Source organism: Phalaenopsis equestris, unplaced genomic scaffold (genome assembly GCF_001263595.1).
Source record: "Phalaenopsis equestris unplaced genomic scaffold, ASM126359v1 Scaffold000132, whole genome shotgun sequence".
In the NCBI taxonomy this organism is placed as follows: Eukaryota; Viridiplantae; Streptophyta; class Magnoliopsida; order Asparagales; family Orchidaceae; genus Phalaenopsis; species Phalaenopsis equestris.
Genome location: NW_018164574.1, coordinates 652,340 through 673,663, shown reverse-complemented (window position 1 = coordinate 673,663; position 21,324 = coordinate 652,340). Strand labels below are relative to the sequence as shown.

Here is a 21,324-nt window from a genome sequence, read left to right as displayed (position 1 = left end):
TATATATATATATATATATATATATATATATATATATATCCAAGCTTACCATATTGATAATATAATTTTTCTTATTAATTTATAATGGACAAGAATGTGCACTAAGATTTTATTAAAACCCCCAGTTTCCCACTTAAAAAAAAATCATATAAAGGAACAAGCCATCAGAACAAGTACATGCATTAAGACGTGCTAGCAGCCCTTCCTCAATGCATTTTGAACTTGAATTTCCACAGGTCTTATTCGCTACAGATAGCCTTATTTGCACATTCATTCAAGTCTTAAAGAACATTATACTTGATGATAAGAGATTCATGATTTTTCAGTACAATCCATGAGAATCATAGACTAGATGAGCTTAAATATCATTAAAGCTCGTCTCATTTAACGAAAGCCAAAGAAAGTAGTTATTCAACAAGGCGATTCTTCACAAAATTCAAACTTTTCGATGACCTTCAGAACACAATCCAGAGCAGATTGACTCAAGTTTAAGGTACAGTGTCATGTAGAATTACGAGATGAAACAGGGCGCAGAGCTTGCCCAATCTATTTTTATAAGGTTAATTTGTGATGTCACATATCCATCAAGAGTCTATTACTTAATAAAAGTGCATTGAAAATCATACATGCTATTGATTAATTGTTCATTCAAACTGATGTTACATCAATTCGCAACTTTTGTCATCCAGTCTTTGGAACGAAATGGGCAATTTTCCTAATAGTCCTAAAAAATCGTTACATAAAAATGAATTTATCAAAGGACAAAAAAGCACCTACAAACCTAAGATTCTGCAGCCCCCACCAAAAGCAGTAGAAGAACTTCTGAGGAAATTTTCTTGTCTGAACAATATTTTTAAGTGCTAATTGGTAGATTCCAAAGTCAAAAACAGAACTGTTAGGATTTTGTATGGGGCATGCATCTACAACAAATCCATTGTCTTGGCCTTTCTCTTTTCCACAGTACCAGGAGGAGATGTTGCATTTATTCATGGAACAAGCATGTTTCCAGCATGCATCTTCTCGTTGAACTGAAAGCAAGTACCAGAATGCTCCAAGCACCTGAAAAAGATTTTATTGATTACACGGGCCTCCATCAGGAATATTACAGAACTGTACTTCAAACTACGATAGAAATAACAGTGCTGAGAATAATGAACTTACATGACTTGCAAGCATGTAAAGCAGAAGGTTGAAGGCAGCCCCAGCCCAAGCAGTTTCAGTAATTATGCCAGCTGATCTAGTTACTTCCATATACAAGGGTATGATCCTTATAAGTCTAGGGACATATTGAAATAAGATAATGAGCATCAATAGGTCTTTTGCATCCAATGGAGATGACTCTTTCAAACTTGGCACTATGATCAGTACAACTACCTGAATGTTTATAAAAGTTATACATTGTCATGCAGCTTGCCAAAAAAGATGAAACATGGTATCTTACTATGGCAAGGTTAACAGAAAATATGTATATAAAATATGACACGTACTAAGAATTGCAGAAATAGCTTACACAACCGCACATCCGATGTCAAAAAAAGTTTTACCCACAGTAATATTTCAGAAACAATGAAAAACAAATCAAAGATAGACAGCAGTCACAGCACGAATAGAAAACAAGCAAGTTGACACATATCTCAGCAGCAAAAAGGAATAAAAAGAGCGGTAAAATCTACTTCAAAGGGTAATGATGTAATGTTCTAGAAATATTAAGAAAGCTGCCATAAGAAGAAATTTACTTCATATGCAAAGGAGAAAATCAGGATTCAGTATGATCCATTGAATTGCCATAAGAGTTGGGTTTCAAATCAAATAGTCCTTGGTTAAATTTTTTTGTCTATAAAATTTTATAAGGACTAAAACTATTGACCATTAAACTTGTTATATAGAAAGACACAACTCAACCACCAGGCTACCAAGAGTTCATCAATTTGTATGGCTAATTTGTTATCACCCAACCCTTGTTTCTTCCGGTCTCAATTGCAAATGGATTTTCGGAGAAATCGAGTTCCTGCCATACTTGTTTTCATTTTTACTTTACCATGGACTACAGCCGTTTAGGTTAAAACCCAAATTTTCTGCTCCACAGATATTCCTTATGAGATCCTTCATATGTTACTTGCAAAAGATTAATGAGATCATAGTGACCATTGCACTGTATCACATGCCTTGAATGGGTGTAATTTGATCCATCAAGTTTTGAAGACCATCTAGAACGTCAAACACTTTTGTAAGCGAAGTGTCTAAAATAGTAAAAATTTATATGCACCAACAGAACATAGCTTCGGTTGTTTATATGTATGATAAAGGATGTTGATGCAAGATGACTTTGTGCTAAACATGCAACCAGTACGATGCATGGTATGACTACAGCCAAGGAAATTTAAGAATCACGCATCACATATCACCAAGCAATTCAACAATGTAACTTTTCAAATATAAACAAGCAATGCCAGAATTATAATCCAACATACAATAAAATAATCCGAAAATTTTGGCTAAGGGTTAGAAACTTATAAGATCAACAAACACTAGAATTTAAATTTCACAAAAATAATTTCAAATTGGTCAATTTTAAAACAAAATCAATAGCACTAAATAAGTCAATAACAAAATGTGTAGATGAAATAAAAAATAAATAAAAATAAGAAAAAAGTTAAAACCTCACACGAGCACAAGAAGATGACGTCCCTTAAATTTAGTTAAAAACACTTGTATTGCATTTAAAGAAATCATATATGCAAATTGCACTCATGACACTAAAATTAAAAAGAAAACTTTTATTCAAGACATAAGTCTCCAATTACAAGCATCACAACAACTTTTTCTAGACTTTTTATACCATAAGCTAGTACGTCATTAGCACAAAACTCAAAAATCTAAATTTAAATTAAAATTGTAGAAGATAATAACCAGTCAAACTTTAAATCTAATCTCAGCCCATCAATAGGCCAAAGTTATGCATAAATCAGGAGTCTGCAAATCTACAAGAGCCAAAGCCAAAAATATGTGTATAACTGGGCAGAAATTATGCAAGGCTACACCTTAGGCTAGGAACCCTGAACATGAACCAAAATTCATCAAAAAGCCCATCAACTAACTGATCCAAATAAGGACAATAGCCAGCTTCCATATAACAACAAGTAAAGAAAATCAACGTAGAGTCTACCACCAACCATTCCACATAAAGCATGCTATTCCATGCAACAATCCTTCAAAACATCAACTCAAGCCTATCAACAACGCAGCCACCACAGAACTTAGGGATTATGAATTTAAACTAAATCAAGATTGAAACTATGCCAACCAAGAAGGCCTCTAAAAGATAGAATCATCCTAAAAAAGTGCTCAAAACTTAACTCAACTAGATTTTAAGTTGAATTCAAGCTCCAACCCATACTCCAAATTGCTTTCAAGTTGACTCCACCTAGCTCATGTATAGTTTGAGTTGGCTGGTAAATATGTATTTATATAAACTATATAATATGCAAAACATAATTTGAATACATATAAGCAATTCTAGCAAGGAGAGAAAATTACTTATTTCAAAATGAAACAAAAGGAACAGGTGCTTCAAATACTCTTCTTTAATAATTTGCCCTCAAAATACTTTCCAAACAACCAATTTAGATATCACACCCAAAAACTTACCCACAAGTAGCAACCCTTGATCATCTTCAGTTTCCTCACTAGTGAGTCACAATCTCCTTGGTTCTTCCTTCCATGTGATTGTTGTCCTTAATATATCTCCTCAGGTACATATCCGTCGCAATAAATCTTCCTCACTTCCTCTTCACAAAGACATCATTCATCTTTTCCTCATACATTCACAATCACCTCTGCTGTCCATCTTTTCTTTGGTACACCTCCAGTGTTCCTCCGGTCCTTCCCAGACTGTCCTCCAACCATAATTTTTATTTGCCATATGTTATTTGCTCAATATATTTCTCCGTCAATCATTAACGAATCTATTTTTTTAGCTTCATTTTCAAGATAAATTGCATGTCTTCTTTAAAATGTTGAAAATCCTCTTTTTCTACATTAATCTTTCATGGCCTTTTTTCACTTGTGCTCATTATAGCATATTGAGTTATTCTTCACACAAAATAGGCAGAAGTTAATAAATTATGCACACATTTATTCTTTGAGCTTCCATAGAGACCTTCATTACATGCATGATGCATGATAATCACGATTTAAGTCATGCACCCATAACTAAGAAAGTTTCATTATTTTGAGAGATTTCTGTGTTTTAATATTTATTTAAAAACTACAGGCCATTGATATTTTTTTTAAATTCGAATTTGGAACCAGTATCATTGAATTCCTACTTTACTTGTGCATTTTCAGTGAAAAAATATTTGTTTTGCTGATTATGTTTACGATTAACTTGATACAATTATGGGCTCCTAGAAGATATTTGGAAAACGGATTTCACGAAGAGGTGGTTGTGGAATAGCAAGGAAACACGAACATGTGTGGTCGATAGTGTTTGCACAGAGCTAGATTTGTTGTTGGACACCAGGTTCGACATCGTCAGCAGCTATCTTGGCTGAAATTAGCAAGTTGGATGGCAAAACTGTGAGATACTACTGGCAAGGAGGTTCCACCATCTATTCCTAAGCAAGTTGCAGATACAACACTTACAAAAAAAAAAAAGATAGAGCACTCCGAAAAGTAAAATTCAAAGACATGTCTTTCAATTCATAAAATCAAATAAATTCTAAAATTCAAATCAACCAACACAAATATAAAAATTCCATTATAGAAAATAATATAATTTATAAATAGGAAAATAAAAATAGGAAAAAAGGAAATAGGAAATAAGGGCCACTAAGACCCGTGGCACATAAGGCAAGCTCTCCCTGCTAAAGCTGCAGATAGGGCAAGAAGATCGTTATTGGCTCAACTCATAATCGCGGTGTGTCAAAAACCGCGGAGCACTAAAATCCTGTTATTTCGGGATAGCGGGATACTGAACCCCGCTGTCCCCATGATAGCTCTTGTCATTCTCCTCCATTAAGAGAGACTTCTTCTCTAGAAAGACCCAAATCCTACTATCGGATGTTATTTCCTACAAAACATCAAAAGAAATTTCCAAATTCGCCTGTCTCATCATCTATCCATAAGTACTAGGGTTGTCAAAAAAGCTCGTTGTTCGCAACCAACCAATACTCGACTCGTTAAATAGCTCGTGTTCGATTTGTTCAATAAGCAAGTGAGTCAAACAAAAATAATTCTCTTTAGCTAAATTTATAAATGAGTCGAATACAAATAAATTTTAGTTGATTCATGTTCGGCTCAATTTGGCTCGAAAGAATTAAATAATAATATTTATTTATATCATTTTTATATTAATTATTTATACTACATTTGAAAAATGCTAGATTTCTAATTTTCAAAAAATATTTGGTTATAAAAAGTAAAAATATACGTCTTCGAGATGTAAATAAGTACAAATTGGGTGGTAGGTATAAAAATGCCCCTTGTAATATTCAGCCAACAAGGAAAAACTGACAAAATCAGATTTTGGTTCGTTCATTCAATACTTTAGTCCCACATTAAGACTTTCTATGTCACTATGTGAGAAAGCCAGAAAATTAAATTGCTCGTGTGTGAGGCAGCGAAACCTTGAAAAGCTATGTTATATGTAAAAAATGTGACTTTATTTAATTTATTTAATTAAAATAATAAATTTTCATTGATTTCAAACAAAACAAGAGGGAGGTTTGGCTTGTAAGAAGTTAACTAGTTGAGCACAAGCTTAATTCGGACAAACGAGTTTAAATCGACCTGAATATGGATATATTATTGACGAGCCATTTCAAACACGAGTCGAACATGAACTACAAAAAGTTCAAAAGAGCCAAACATAAATAACAAAGATTCGAACAAGCTAAAAATGAACAGGTGCACTACTTAACAGAAATTTAACACTCAAATTATTCAATATAGTCTTCTAGAAATAAATCAAAACCTTCTCATCTGACATGTTTAACCTCCCTCAACAATGACAAGTTAGGAAATTGATTGTATGCCTGAAAATCTTAAAATTCTTTTATTTGGGTTGTCATGTGTCAGGTGTAGACTACTCAAACTCGTGGCCCGCAAGGACAACCAATGTCAGTTTTAATGAAGCTCCTCTTAATGCATGGAAAAAGAAAGTCGTCGGCATCACATCCTCAAATTTTAAATGAATGCTCATCATTGACATCATTTTAGGTTTTAATGCATGCAAAAAGAAAGTCGTTTTTAATGAAGCTCCTCTGGCATCACATCCTCAAATTTTAGTCGGCATCACATCCTCAAATTTTAAATGAATGCTCATCATTGACATCATTTTAGGTTTTTTAGATGGTGTGATAAAGCATAAAAGATGTTGAAAAAGATGTATTATTGATTACGTGAGAGGGGAAGATGAATGGCAGGTGAAAAAAAGAGAGCATGGAACGAGATAGTGAATCAAAAGATGGAAAAGGGTGGTTTCTTACTCACAAGAGTATGTTCTAGCCGCGTCAGTCCTTGCTCGATTGAAAACAACGAATAGACAGCCTGTAGAAGGGAAAAGAAGACAGGAGCTCTTCTAATGCGGAGCTCGAGGGAGGACCAGCCAATCCTCAAGGGAGGAGAGCTGCCACCCCCTCCTTCTCTTCCTTTTTTTTCCTTTCTTTCCCCTTTCCTTTTCTTCCTCTACCGTCTTTCCTCACCTCTCCTTTCTCTCCCCCTCAACATTTCCATCCAAAGCACTTTTCCATTTTAAATCTTTCCTATAATCTCAAATCAAGATTTTTATTATTGCTTCTTATTTTAAATCATTTCCTAAAATCTGAAAACCTAATTATATTTTATTCTCATTCCTTACTTTCATTACCTAAAATAAATTTAGCAACTTTATAAATATGAGATGATGTGCTTAGAGTTAGGGATCTTGTTTTTGATATCTAAATTCAGGTTTAGCCTTGATATTTTCCTCTTCAAGGGGTTATATCCAATGTCGAGGTAGTGCTCCAGTTGTCCCTTGTTCGAGATGGTGATCGTCTCCATGGGTCCGGGTAGTGCTCCGACTATAGCTCGACCCTACTGGATATTTATCTATCCTTCCACCCTCGTACCGATGTACAATCGCTACCCAGCCCTACAGCAGGCCACCGCACCTCTTCCCCAACAACCGCCTGTTGTTGTCCTGCCTCCAAAAGCTCCAAGCAATCTCCTGGTCGGCCTCCCTTTTGTTGCTCCCCGTCTCTTGCACATCAAGCATTCCCTTCGGCTCCTTCAACAGCTGTAATACCCCTTTTTGGCATTTTCTGGGCTGATTTTCATCTTCTAGTTACTGCTCCCGGACTCCAGCATCCCTAGTAGCTCCGACAGTCCCCCCCTGCACCCTTGCAGGACACTGTCCAGCCTCCTCCCTGCACCCAACCAACTGCAGCCCAACTCCTTACTCCATTCAACCTGCTACCAGCCTTCTCCCAGCAAGGCGACAGCTCCCCATACTCCATCCCAGCGCTTAGTCACCCTTCCTGAAAAACCCAATCTTGTTGTCCACCTTCCTAGAACTCCTCCCAACACTCAATCGACCCGCTTTCAGTAGTCTACCATGCCGTTCAAGCCTTTCCCATCGCTGCCAGCACTTCCCCACCTGCTATCCACCCTTTGAAAGTGCTGATGAGCTTTCCCTATTGCTGCCATACCTTCCCAGCTTCCTACCCCACCTTCCAACCTACCTCCCAGCCGCCCAACAAACCTTCCCGTCCCCTTAACTTGTTGCCTTCCTCCTCCACCTCTCCCACATTCACCCTTGTTGTCTCAAGCCTCCATATCCACCGGGCCAACCTTCACCACCCACTTTCGAGATGTTGGCTTGTGTCTTTGTGTTTGTTTGTCGTTCATTTCGTGTGTTGAAGAGTCGATAAAGCTGATTCAAATTTTAAAAAAAATATTTGTGCTTCTTTTGTGGTCTGGGCTTTTTCCTCTGATATCATCCTTCTAGACAGCAAAATGTAGGCACTCGGCGGCTGTCAGAGCTGAAAACATTAGTTGAATGTGAATTTACAAGGTGCAGACTATGAGAGGAACCACCACTTGTTTCTAGCCAATCTACATGAACACTTGTGAAATGATTGTGATACAACACTCCAAAGAGAAAAACTTAGAGAGAAACTCTCAATTCAAAAACTCAGTAACAATTACATTCCAAAATCTACTCCAAATAAAAAATCTTCTATTAGGAAAAAATGTGTTTGAAAAATATGAAAATAAAAAAAAGACTAAAAAAAAAAGGAGAGAAGGAAACTAGCTAAAGCTGAAATAAATAATAATAATAATAATAATAATAATATGACAATTGCTTCTCGCATAATCGCAGGACCCTACATATGGTCCCATGTCATTCTCTCCTGCTAGAAAAGGCTTTTTTCTTCTATGGAAGGGCCTGGATCTCGCTCTTAAATATTCATTCTCATAAATTAAATTGAAATTGAAATTTATCACCCATATTACTCCATATAATCTTCTATAAATAGCTCAAAACTTTATCATCTCTGACATATTTGACCTCCCTTAGCAGAGGCAACTTTGGAGATAGATTGTATGTCTGAAAATCTCGAAATTCTCTCATCCAGGATTATCATGTGTCTAATGTTAGCTTCTCGAACCCATAACCCATTTGGACAACAAATGTCTGTCCTGCTAATGCTACTCCTATTGTTTGAAAAAAAAGGTTTGTGGCACCGCATCCTCAAACACTATGAATAATATTATCTCTGGCTCACTTCTAGGACAACCAATGATAATCTTATTAGAGACTCTCTCATTGGCTCATTTCTAAACGCTAGTCTCCCTCATCAATCGCATGCTGGTATTTCTCTCTATTCTCCTCTAGGAATTCAACCTTTGCCTCCTCCACGACACCCTGCTCAGTGAAATATATCATTCTCCTGTATGAGCAACCTGATGCAATGTGCCTAAAACCATGAAACCTGAAATACTTCCTAGTTGAGGCAGATTTGGGAATGCTAGAGGTCTCCACCTTGTCTTCACTCTAAATTGATTCTTCCTGTAGTCCACTTTGTGTGGTCCTGTTGCCTGATCCTGGGCTTACGTTGTGCTTGAAGGGAGGTATAGACCCGATCTTGAGGTGTTATTTCTCTACCTATAGAGCTAGGGTTTACACATCATATAAATTCTAATATGGTTGAAACTATACCATGTTATCAATAGACCATCTCAATCTCCCAAAATATCGAGCTATGGTATTCTTCTCGAGTTCCACTAGCACACACTTCAACATAAGCTAATTAAACTCAATTGTGTACTCTACTGATGGATCTTGTTGTTGCAAGTGGTTAAACTTAAAGAACATTTTATGTATGTAATATGTTGAGAGGTACATGCTATATATTTCTCATTTTATGTTGGACCAAGTAGTATTTTTTTTTCTCTCACGATAGTGTAGGCGCCACAATTGTTTTACCACAAAAATGCACACTTCTTTTTCTTGATGGTGGGTTGTTTTGCCCTTCTATCATTTGGAGTATCATTGTACTCAAAAACTCATTCTACCTTCTGAAGTCATTCAATAAACTCGTCTACACATTCACTTTGACTCCAAAATCACCCTCTCCTTCTATACTTGATGCCAAATCAGTGTGGCATCGACTCTTGGTCACTAAGCATCTTAGCAGAAAGAGCATCTATCTCCACTTGGGTGATCACCGTTGTTACTGTGGGTGACTTCCCCATGTTGCCTTCATTCTACAATTGGGTGTGTCTATCTCCACTTGGGTGATCACCGTTGTTACTGTGGGTGACTTCCCTATGTTGCCTTCATTCAAGATCAGCTAGCCTCTGCTACAATTGGATGATTTTTTACTACATTTTTTTATGGTAATTTTTTTAGCACCTTGTTGAGGGTTTCTCCTTGGTGGCATAGCAACTTGTTCTTCCAACCAAAATTCAACCTGGCCCCGATATCAAATGACACCCTTCTAAGTTTCCTGAATAGTGTGATAAAGCACAAAATGTGTTTGAAAAACTGTAGGATTGATTACATAAGTGGGAAGGATGGATAGCATCTTAAAAACAACGGGAATGGCGACAGGACAGCGTATTGGAAGCCAGAAAAGGGTGGCTTCTTGTTGTAGACAACAGATTATAGCATCGTCTATCCTTGCTTGGTTTAAAACAGTGTATAGATGGCTTGTGAGAGGGAAAAGGAGGTGTGAACTCTGCTGTACATTAGATTGGAGGTACCTTGTGGCTGTCTCAGCTGAGTGCTTGGGTCTCACCCAGAAGAAAAGCGGGGGGAAGGGGGTGAGGGTGGGGGGGGGGGGGGGGGGGGTGTTCCACCAACTATTTCAAGGCAAGCTACAGGCAGACCACTTGCAATAGGAATAGGGTACAACACTCCGGAGAGAAAAATTCAGAGAGAGATCTCTCAGCATTTAGAAACTCAGCAAAAACTACATCCCAAAACCACCTACAACAAATAAAAAATATCCTCACAGAAAAATACATATTTGAAAAATAAGAAAATAGTAAAGGACTAGAATGGAAGAAAAGGAAAGAAGGAAACTTGCTAAAACTGAAATAAGTAATTAGAAAAAAAGGGAACTAATTCACTAGATCGCGAGATACGGATGCCGCGATACCTGAGGACCACAGAACCTTGCGGAAACAAGAATGCGAGACACCACATAAGCTCCGACCACAATTAACTTAGACTCACTACCTTCTAGGATAATCAATACTAATCCTGTAGTAGTTTGTCTCATGAGCTCAGCTTAATCACAAACAATTCTTCCTCTTTGGGGAAAAAGAGATACTCCTCTCCATTCTCCTCCTTCAGGTCACCACCCTCTGCCTCCTCCACAGCTCCCTGTTAAGTGATGGATATCAATCTTCTGTTTTGTCAATCAGACGTAATGTGCCAAAAATCATGACACTTAAAACACTTCCTGACTAAGACAGATGGATTTAGGAGTGCTAGAGGTCTCCATTTTATCTCCAATCTGAAATGATTTTTCTCTAGCAAGGTAAGCTGCAATGCTTCAGTTTGTAATCCTATTGCTTGATCATAGAGTTGAACTGTGCTGAAAGGTGTTGTGGACTAGATATTGCGGTGTTGTCTCTCCACCTCAGACCTATGGTTGAAACATCCTGCAATGACCAATAAGATTGCAACTGTAGCACATTGCCAATAGCAGTCTCAACCCCCCAAGATGTCGAGCTATGGTATTCTTCTCAAGCCCCACTACCTCACACTTCAACAAAAACAGTATGATACGGACGGCGAAGAGGTTTCACCATGTGCTCCTAAGCAATATATTGATACACCACTTTTAAATGGAAGATGATACAGCACCTCAAAGAGTAAAATTCAGAGAAATGTATAACCTAACTCATAAAAAGAAAATTAAAGAAATAAAAAATAAACAAATAGGAAAATAAAAAAATAATAATAACAAATACATATAGCATATATAAATACTAACACACTTATTCATTGAAATAAATAAGTATAAAAAATGTTATCAAATCAATGGTCATATTCACTAATAACATTTTACTTAAATTAAAAAAAAAAACTAAAAGAAAAAAATATATATAAATATACCTATATAAGAAACATTCAATAGTAAACAAGCTAATACCAATTTCTTAGTTGTTAAAATTTGAAGCCCTCTCTAGTCTTGAAGGTTTGACCTCTTATCCTTTAAAGCTAAGGTAAAGTACACATAGACCGTTAGCTAATGCATCAAATGTAGAAGGGTTGAGAAAGAGAAAAATAAAATATGTGCTCATATCTTGCAGATGCACTTGTGTGAATCATAACCATGGTATATTTTTGCCCAAGTAAGGGAGCTTGGAAGCCTGGTTAGACTTAGAGCTCATGTGGAACAAATGATGAAGTTATGCAAAATGATACATAAGAATTGAAAAGGTACCTTACACTAATAAATAAATATATAGTACATTGCTACTAAGTAATTAAATTAATATTTCACCATATTTTAATTAAATTATATATAAGTTATCATCGAGTATAAGGCCATACTATTAATAAATTATTTGCTGAAAAACTAACAAGCTTGTTTGGAAATATTAATAACCAACTTGGATAGAGTTCAACCTTGAATCATTAAAACTTCAATTTTTTTTTAAAAATAGTTAAAATTGGTTTATATACGAAGTTGAAAAAATGCCGATTGTTAAGTTATTCCAAGAGTGCATTGGTCCAGCCCAAGATTTTACATGTTTTAAAAAATATATTAAATCCTTTATTTCATACTTTGCAAATTATGATATCAAGATTAATTCAAAATTTAATGTCTATCCAGATCATCAAATGTTTTCAAAGACTTTAATCTACACGGTGTTTTAAATTACATGAATCAATATTAATATTGCATGTTATAAATCAAATAATAAAATGTGGTGAGAAGAAGATTAAATAATAGAAGACAAATAAGTTATTATATGTATTTATTCTTCTTCTCACAGTTTATTTATTGAAACTCTATAGTGCGTGTTTGAGTGCGATGATGTTAGTGATGTAAATGAGCTAAAAAGGCTCGAGCTTAACTCATTAACTCATTAATACTAATGAGTTAGGGTTATTAAGCTATGTGGTCAAGATAAACTCATAAATGAGCTCGAGTTCAAGCTACAAATGATATCTAGCACAATTGCCAATTCAACTCAATTATGCAAAACTTTATAAGATGATATCAAAAGTCTGATTTTTAATAATACATTTGAAAGAAAATAAAAAAAAAATACTAATCATTGTATTTCTTTCAACATTTTCTTAAATCATGACCTTCACATCTTCTGCCAACTTGTTCCTCTTCTCCAGCTCCTCTATCTAGCCTAGAATAGCTTAGCTTCCTTTACCACTATTGATTACTACTTTTCCATATTCAACATCAATGCTATCATTAGCGTTGATCCCACCATAGATGCCTTGTTATCAATACCTTCACTATTGTGAATGACTACTTCAGTCTTCAAAAGTGAGGCTTATCTCACTCTTTCTCACTTCTCTCCTTTCTGAACAAGCCTGAAAGTCATATCACTCTTCACATTCCTCGTTGTATAGAGAATAAGCTTGTATGCAAAAATAGTTGAATTTAACGAGTAGCTCCTAGAGCTTAACCAAGGCCGTAATTTCAGTAGACTCAAGTGCAAAAATCATTGTAGACAATCTTCAAACATGCATGCAAGCACAAACCAATATGAATCTACATTTTAACTTTAAAGCACTCAAGTATAAATCATTTAAAGTCAGAAAAAACAAATAAAAAATAATAAGTTTTTAGGCCTGAGTGAGAACAAACAGCAATATTCGTCCGACAAGAAACTTTAAAGGTTACATATTAATCAGTCACTTGTAACAACATGTATCACGTCTAATAAGTCTATTTACTATATTATAATACATGCAACCAGAAAAAGGTATGATACCTGCGGAAGAGGAAGGACAGCAAGTATATCGATAAAAAAGTATGATGACAAATATCTTCTTGCTATTGCCGCAGAATCTTCAACCAAAACACCTCTTCCAAAAACTCGAGATGAAGGAGCGATGAAACCAGTTCTAAATTGAAAAATAATATGGATAATATAAAATATATCTGTGAAAGAGCGCAGCACACTTGCAGTGATTTCTAATTTTTTGTCCAGATCAAGACAATTATTATTATCATCAACTATCGGTATATAAAAGAAAAGGGGATCCACAGATACTGCAATCACACAGGAAAGGACAAATATTTTGTTCCACCTTTGAAGAAATGTTCCTTGAGGGTCAAGTACTTTTTTCCTGGACTGTGGTTCCTCTAGAGCAAAATCATTCATAGACTTGTCATGAGAAATATTTCTTACTGCTTCATATATAAATTGAAATAATCTTTGAAAAATTTTCACTATCCAACTGAATTTCTTTCCTTTTCCAACTGAAGTGATCTTTCCTGTAATCAAGGCTCTCCCAGAATTTAAGTCCTGATACCTGCACATGTTGGAAAGGTGAAAATGCATTCTGCGCCTTAGGAGGAAAACACAAGGTACAAAGTCATAATTACCAAAATATCACTGCCCAGAAAAACACTCCATTCAACAGCAACAAACTTGCATCCAAAAGCAACTAGTTGAGAGGAGAATTTAAAACGAAATTTACATTGCATGCAATGGAAGAAGCATAAAACAATATGATCAAACATAGTAGCCCAATAGATGAAAGAAGAAAATTGAACATACAAAGGCAGCCCAAAGTTTCAAAAATTCCATGAGCATAACCAAAAAAGTGGATGAAAATTCTTCACGAAGAGTAAATCTTTCAATGCCATGCTCCTAGTAAAATAGCATCCAAAGAGAACAATGTTTTTAGTTATGAACTGTGTCAGATCCACATTGATAGTCATATGTACTTCAATACGATCAGAAGTAAATAGTCCAGCTTTTTTACACATACATGTTTAAAAGGATACCAAGAATGGAAACGGTATTTAACAGTCAACTTCTAATGGAAAGATGAATAGAATCAGCTATGACCACTTCCTATTTATTTCTCAAAGTATGTCAAGTGTCATTTTTTTATTCAAGGCAAGGTGAGCATTCAAACCCGGACTTTTTGGATTCTTTATTTTATTTCCAACCAATATACTAAAGATTTGAGCACCCAAATTCCTATTTTAAGCACATTTCTCCTCCTGCTCTTGATCAGGCATGATCCCTAGCACATTTTAGAAGATTGCCAAGACCTCTTCCACTCAAAGAAAAGTCAAACGTCCCAAAAAACTATGAATTACTAGCATTGATTTTAGCACAATTTAGAAGCATTGAGGATGATTTTAAAATGAAAAAAAAACAATCCAAAAATCCCATAAAAATAGGCTTCCACTTGAAGACGAGTCAGACATCCAAAAAAAATATAAATTACCAAAAGAGTACAGATTTTAATGCATTAAGAAGAAAATTTAAATAAAAAATAGCCTAAAAAAGACCAAAATCTTAGGCCATTATTAGAGTCTCTGGCTTGCATTGAACTAAAAGCTATCATTTCAAAACAAAAAAAAGGGTCAATAACTAAAATTTAAGAAATTTAGTTGACTTTAATTTTGATCCAACTTTGATCTCCTTGAATCATGTATGTTAATTTCACAATTTGTTAATTTAAGTTAAGGTTGATAGCTCGAATTTAGGAATAATTGATTATTTCTATGCATCCTTAGCCTTCTAAATAGGTATAAATTGAGATATGGTAATTCATATCACACATCTATAAATAGGGAAAAGAATTTTGAAATCCAGTTAGTTTTGGATCGAAGAGACTGCAAATTACAATTTCTCTCCGTGAATTTCTCTAGTAAAAACATCTGCATTTCTGGGTTAGCGCAATCCATCTCTCCATAAAGAAGAACCTTCTTCCAATTTTGCTCCTTAAGCATTATCAGGTTCACAAAACTTAAGATCGTAGTTAACTTCACACACACAATTGAGCTTAAGGATAATAAACTCGACTCATTAATCTCATTAATCTCCCCAAATGATGCCTCTATATAACTTCCTAAGATAGAAAAAACCACTTTTATGGCCACATGGCCTCGTCATATGTCAAGCTGCCAGCTATGTTGTCGCCAATGACTAGTTGAGATGGCATTACTATTAATGAGCTTTGTTAATCGTTAATGACCCGAGAGTTACAAAGACTATAAACAAACATATCTAGCCCCCAAGATAGCATTATCATGGGTCGCTTGCTCAACTACTTTAAATTGCCCAGTCCCTAAAAAAAAGTTTGAACTATTATATCACTACGTGATCTTAAACTACTCAATCCTCACAAGAATGTAAACTACCAATCCATGCAAATCCTTAAACTACATGCACCTTGTCACCAACTAAGTCGTCAGTTCTTGGAAAATATTAAAATGGCAAGAGCTAAAATTACTCCTGCTTTGTCATCAACTCAAAAAACCGTCAGCACAAGCAGGCCTAAAATTAAAAATCACAATAGCTTGAATATCTTAAAACTATCTAAATTCTTACGAGACTACAAACTACTGTCGATATAGCACGTACACTATCAAATGCTTATGCCCGCACACTGAAAATCATGCATATTATTAGAATTATTACATGTTATTAGCTTTTATTCCCTCATTATTTCTTTTCTATTTATTTTATTCTGATTTATTTCTTTCTTATTTGTTTTATTTTGTTTTTATTTCTTTCCTTTATTGTATCCATTATAATTGGGTTTAAATATCCTCCTTCTATCAATAATATTACGCTATTCTTATCACAAATTCAACATGGTATCAGAGACATGACTCTAACCCTAGAAGTTCCATCCCATCCTTCGGCCACCTGCAGGTCTTCTCCTACAGAATTCTTGCCGGCAGCAACCTACCACTCAAACCTTCCAGCCGCTGATCCCAGCATCCCTTCCAGCGAGCCCAAATCTCTTCACGGTGTGAATCTTCCTGTCGCTTCATCCCTTCCAGCCGCTGAGTTGTAGGAGATGTGTTGAAGTTCATCTTCTTGTGGCTTTTCTAGCAAACCTTCCTATAGATCTTCATGTCGTTGATCCTAGCAGCTGCTCTAGTCGGCCTTCCTACAAGCTTTCTTGCGAACCGCAAGGGCCTTCTGTTCCAGCCGCAAGTTCAAGCAAACAACTAGCCTTCCTACTACCTGCAGTTTTTTCCCGCAACCCTACCAAAATCCATTGATGGATCAAAATCTCAACATCTACTTTAGCTAAGTTGAAATTATAGCGGATTCCTCATACTCTGAACCACTTTCAAAAGGTATTCTTGATTCAATCGGAGGATCAAGTCCAATTTCTGTAACCTTGCAGACCGGAGGATCGAAAACCAACATGAATTTCTTAATCATAACCCATAAACTGAACGACATAACTTTCCCAATGGTCTCAAGCAGTGTTGTTGTTCATCAAAAAATGTGAGAAGTTTAGTTACCTCACTGGTATGGTTCGTGAGCCTCCAATGACTGACCCGACATATGGAGCTTGGGAAGTGGAGAACTCCATGGTCTTGTCATGGCTGATTAACTCCATAGAGACTTCTATCAATCATTCCTATATGTTCCTCCCTTTAGCTAGTGCTCTTTGGATAGTTGTCCCTGATACCTACTCAACAACAACAACAAAGCCTTTATCCCAATAAGTGGGGTCGGCTGATGAATCCCTGATACCTACTCGAATTTAGAAAATTTCGACCAACTCTATGAGGCATCTAAAATAATCTGAGAGGCAAAACAGGGATCAAGGACCATGACCCAGTACTATAATGATCTTGTTGCACTATGGATGTAATGCGACCTTAACAGTTCCAATCAAAATTGTCATTCGGGGAGGGTGATTGGAACTGTTAAGAGGGTAACTGGACTCTACTACTTCCGTGTGAGGAGCCCGAAGAGTGAGGATACGCCATTAAGAAGTTATAACTTATATCGAGTCATTGAGTATCTCATTATGTTGTTGCATTATCGTTTGGGTCATTCTAATTTTCAATATTATGAAAACTTTGTATCCTTTGATGTTTTATAATATTTAAAAATTTTTTTAACTTCAATTGAGAGACATGTTAGTTAACCAAGCATCATCGACTCCATTATCCACCACACACTTACACACCTTCACACCTTCACACCTTCGCTCATTTCTCCCCAATTCACAATGGCATATGGGGACCCTCTCACACTTCTAGCTACACCAATAAATGCTAGTTCATGACCTTGATTGATGATCACTTAAATGATATGGGTCTACATTTTAAAAGACAAATCAGAAATTGGCATCACCTTCCAAAACTTCTATAACTTTATTTTAACTCAATTTAAAACTCTTATTCAAGTCCTTCGGACAGACAAAGGCTGAGAGTTTTTCAACTCTACTTTGGGTTAATTCTTGGTAAGTAAGGGCATTCTCCACCATAGCTCTTGTACGGACACACAACAAAATAGGGTAGTCGAAAAATCGTTGTCACCTCGACATTGCTCAATCCATTATGTTTCGATCCAATGTCCCAAAACGGTTTTTGAACAATGTCATTCTAACTACCACCTATCTTATAAAAAGAGTTCCTTCTAAAATTCACTAGTTATAAACCCTCTTAGTCGTCTTGATGTCATACTCCCCTACCAATCGGGTTTTCTACACATTATCCCAAAATTTTTGAATGCACGACCTTTGTTCGGAACACTGGCCCCACTTGGAGTAAACTTGTTCCCATATCCATAAAATATACCTTCCTTTGGTACTCCACAATTCAAAAGGGATATTGGCGTATTGATCACACCCCCAACAAAATCTAAGTGAGTGTTTGTCTCCTTCTTTGAAATTGTTCTCTATTTCTCTAACTCGGCCTCAAGTGAGGAGGAGCTCCAGTTCTCTGACACTACCTTTTATCCTACTCCTTTGGATGTTCCCCCATTATTCCTACCACTGAGGAATCTCTTTTTCCGTCGAGTACACCGTATCCTACTCCCATTGTTTGTGTCTACACTCGGCGCACCCGTCCCAAGGCATCTACTCAAGAGTCCAATAACTCCTTTCAGGACCTTAACTCCATTCTGAGCGACATCCTCAATACGCCCGCTCCTCCAACTGGGGAGGTGAGTTCTCTAAGGTACGCAAACAGACATGCTTCCTTTATTCTATGGCAAAGTATGTCTCTTTCTAGAGTTTATCGCCCTCCTATAAAGAATTTGCTACTGCCCTAACGAACCATCAAATCTTTGCCACTATTAAGGTTGCTTTTGCAGATCCAGCCAGAAAAACAGCAGTAATGGAGGAGATTAATGTCCTTCAGTAGAATAATACATGAGACGTCGTCAATCTTCCTCAGGGTAAGAAAGTCGTAGGGTGTTGATGGATTTTCAACACCAAGTTCAACTTTGATGAATCCTTTAAATGCAACAAGGCATGATTGGTCGCAAAAGAGTGCTTAAAGACATACGGAGTTGACTATGAGTTGACATTTGCTTCAATTGCTAAATTAAATTATTCGGGTCCTCTTGTCACTTGCGGTTAATCTGGATTGGCCTTTATTTCATATAAATGCTACGAATGTGTTCTTAAATGGAGATCTTATAGAAGAGGTGCACATGTTTCTTTCTCCTAGCTTTGACTCTACTTCCTCTAGAAGGCAAGTATGCAGGCTAAGAAAGTCCCTCTATGGGCTAAAGAGGTCCCCAAGGACCTAGTCCGGAAAGTTCACAAAAGTGGTCGTAGGTCATGATTTTACTCGGACTCAATCGGATCACAGGCATTCCTCCAGTGGTCGGGTAGCTATCATTATTGTCAGTATTGACGATATTATTCTTACAGGTAACAATCTCTCAGTATTGGAGTCTTTGAAAGACATTCTTGCTAAGGCCTTTGAAATAAAGAATTTGGGATCTCTTTGGTACGTCCTAGGCATAGAAGTGGTCTGATCATCTCGGGATATTTGTCTATCTTAACGCAAAGATATGATTGATCTCTTGACAGAGAATAATTTTTTCTATGCAAACATATTGTTGTTCATATGGATCCCAATGAAAAATTATATAGCATGCCCAATATTGTGTCTGTCAATAAGACTCATTACCAGCACCTTGCGGGGAAACTCATCTACCTCACCCATATTTGCCCCGACATATGTCACACAGTTGGTATAGTGAGTCAATTCATGCATGACCCTTATGAGCACCATCTCCAAGCTGTCACTAGATTCTCTACTATTTAAAAGTAACATCAAGCCCAAATTTGATTTTCTCCCATCACCTCTCGATTTATTATTATTTATACAGATGTTGATTAGGCCAGATCGGCTCATGATCGACATTCCATCTCACGACATTGTTCATTTGTATGAGGCAATCTTGTCACATAAAAAAGCAAAAAACAATTTGTGATTTGCCTAGAGCAGTGTTGCAGCTGAATTCTGGTATGTCTTTGAAAATCTGTGAAGCTCTCTGGTTACGCATCATGCTCTGCAAACTCTCTATGCCAACCTCCATCCCACTGCAGTTATTCTGTGATAATCAGCATTGTTCATAATAGAGTCCAGCATGATCATACCAAACATGTGGAGATTGACAAACACATAATTAAAGAAAAAGATTGAGTCCAGAGAAATTTGTATTCCTTTTATGCCCTCCAGTGGCCAACTAGAGGACAACCTCACCAAGAATCTTCCTCATTCTTTGTTCGATGACTTCAAATCCAAGTTGAACATGACTGACATATATGCTTCAACTTGAGCGAGAGTATTAGAATTTATAAATGTATTTAACTTTTATTTCCTCGTTATTTGTTCCTATTTGTTTTAATCTGGTTTATTTCTTTCTAATTTATTTTATTCTATTTTTACTTCCTTTTTTATTATATACATTGTAATTGGGTTTAAATATTTCACCTTCTATCAATAATATTACATTGTTCTGTCACAAATTCAACACATATTAAGGCATTATTTAATGACCACCTTTTGGAGTCGATCCAAGATAAATCCTCACCTAACATCTTCTTGGGTCAAGGCTGGTCGATGCCTTCTTAGTCGCCTTGGTCAACGATTTCAACACTTCCTGTTAGAAGTTATATTAAGAACTATTTTATTTTTACTAGAAGTTATGAGTATTAGATTTATTTCCTAATATAATTATTTTCTTTCCTATTTTAGATTAATTTTCTTAGATTGAATTTATTTCCTTCCTATTTAGGATTTCCTATTTTATGTTGTTTCCTTTATCTCTGAATAATTAATATAAATTCATTAATTGAAGATATTATGTAAAATATTTTTCCTTTCATGTTATTCCTTTTTTAATATCTTTCCTATTTTAAGATTCATGTAAGGATTAATTATACCTACTTTCATATCAATAAATAATCCTCTTTATTTCGCATCATTCTAAATTTCAACACTGTATCTGAGATTAATTTCTCACCGTAGCCACCAGTCCTCCTAGAACTGTCAGACTCCCTATCTGCCTCCCTTCGTGCAAGAAGGGAGGGGCACTCGTCTTGGTATTCGAAACAATGATCTTTTGTTCTCTCCCTGGAGAGCCTCCCATAGTTTTTCTAGCAGTCATCCCCTCTGGCTGTTTTTACCAATCGCTGGCTTGCTCTGCATCTGGCCAGCCCTTCCCGGTTTCCAACACAACCGCTAATCCCTGCAAACAGTCATCGGCCTTCCCTGCAAGCACAGTCGTTGGCCTTCCTTGCAAGCACAGTTGTCGGACTTCTCCGCCTATTTTCTGTAGGTCCTTCCCGCTGGTTTTTTATGCCTATATCCTACAGCAATCCAACTTCCTGGTTTT

General features: G+C 36.3%; 1 protein-coding gene across 1 annotated transcript in view; it reads right to left on the bottom strand.

The window, feature by feature from the left end:
- Positions 1 to 21,324, bottom strand: part of LOC110021317 (cyclic nucleotide-gated ion channel 1-like) — a 55,439-nt gene that overhangs the window by 14,689 nt on the left and 19,426 nt on the right. Inside the window, exons 3-5 of the mRNA XM_020719761.1 lie at positions 13,462 to 14,005; positions 1,162 to 1,374; positions 782 to 1,059 (exon numbers count right to left, since the gene is read on the bottom strand). Of these exons, the coding sequence (XP_020575420.1) occupies positions 782 to 1,059; positions 1,162 to 1,374; positions 13,462 to 14,005 (1,035 nt within the window). The remainder of the gene's footprint in view (positions 1 to 781; positions 1,060 to 1,161; positions 1,375 to 13,461; positions 14,006 to 21,324) is intronic.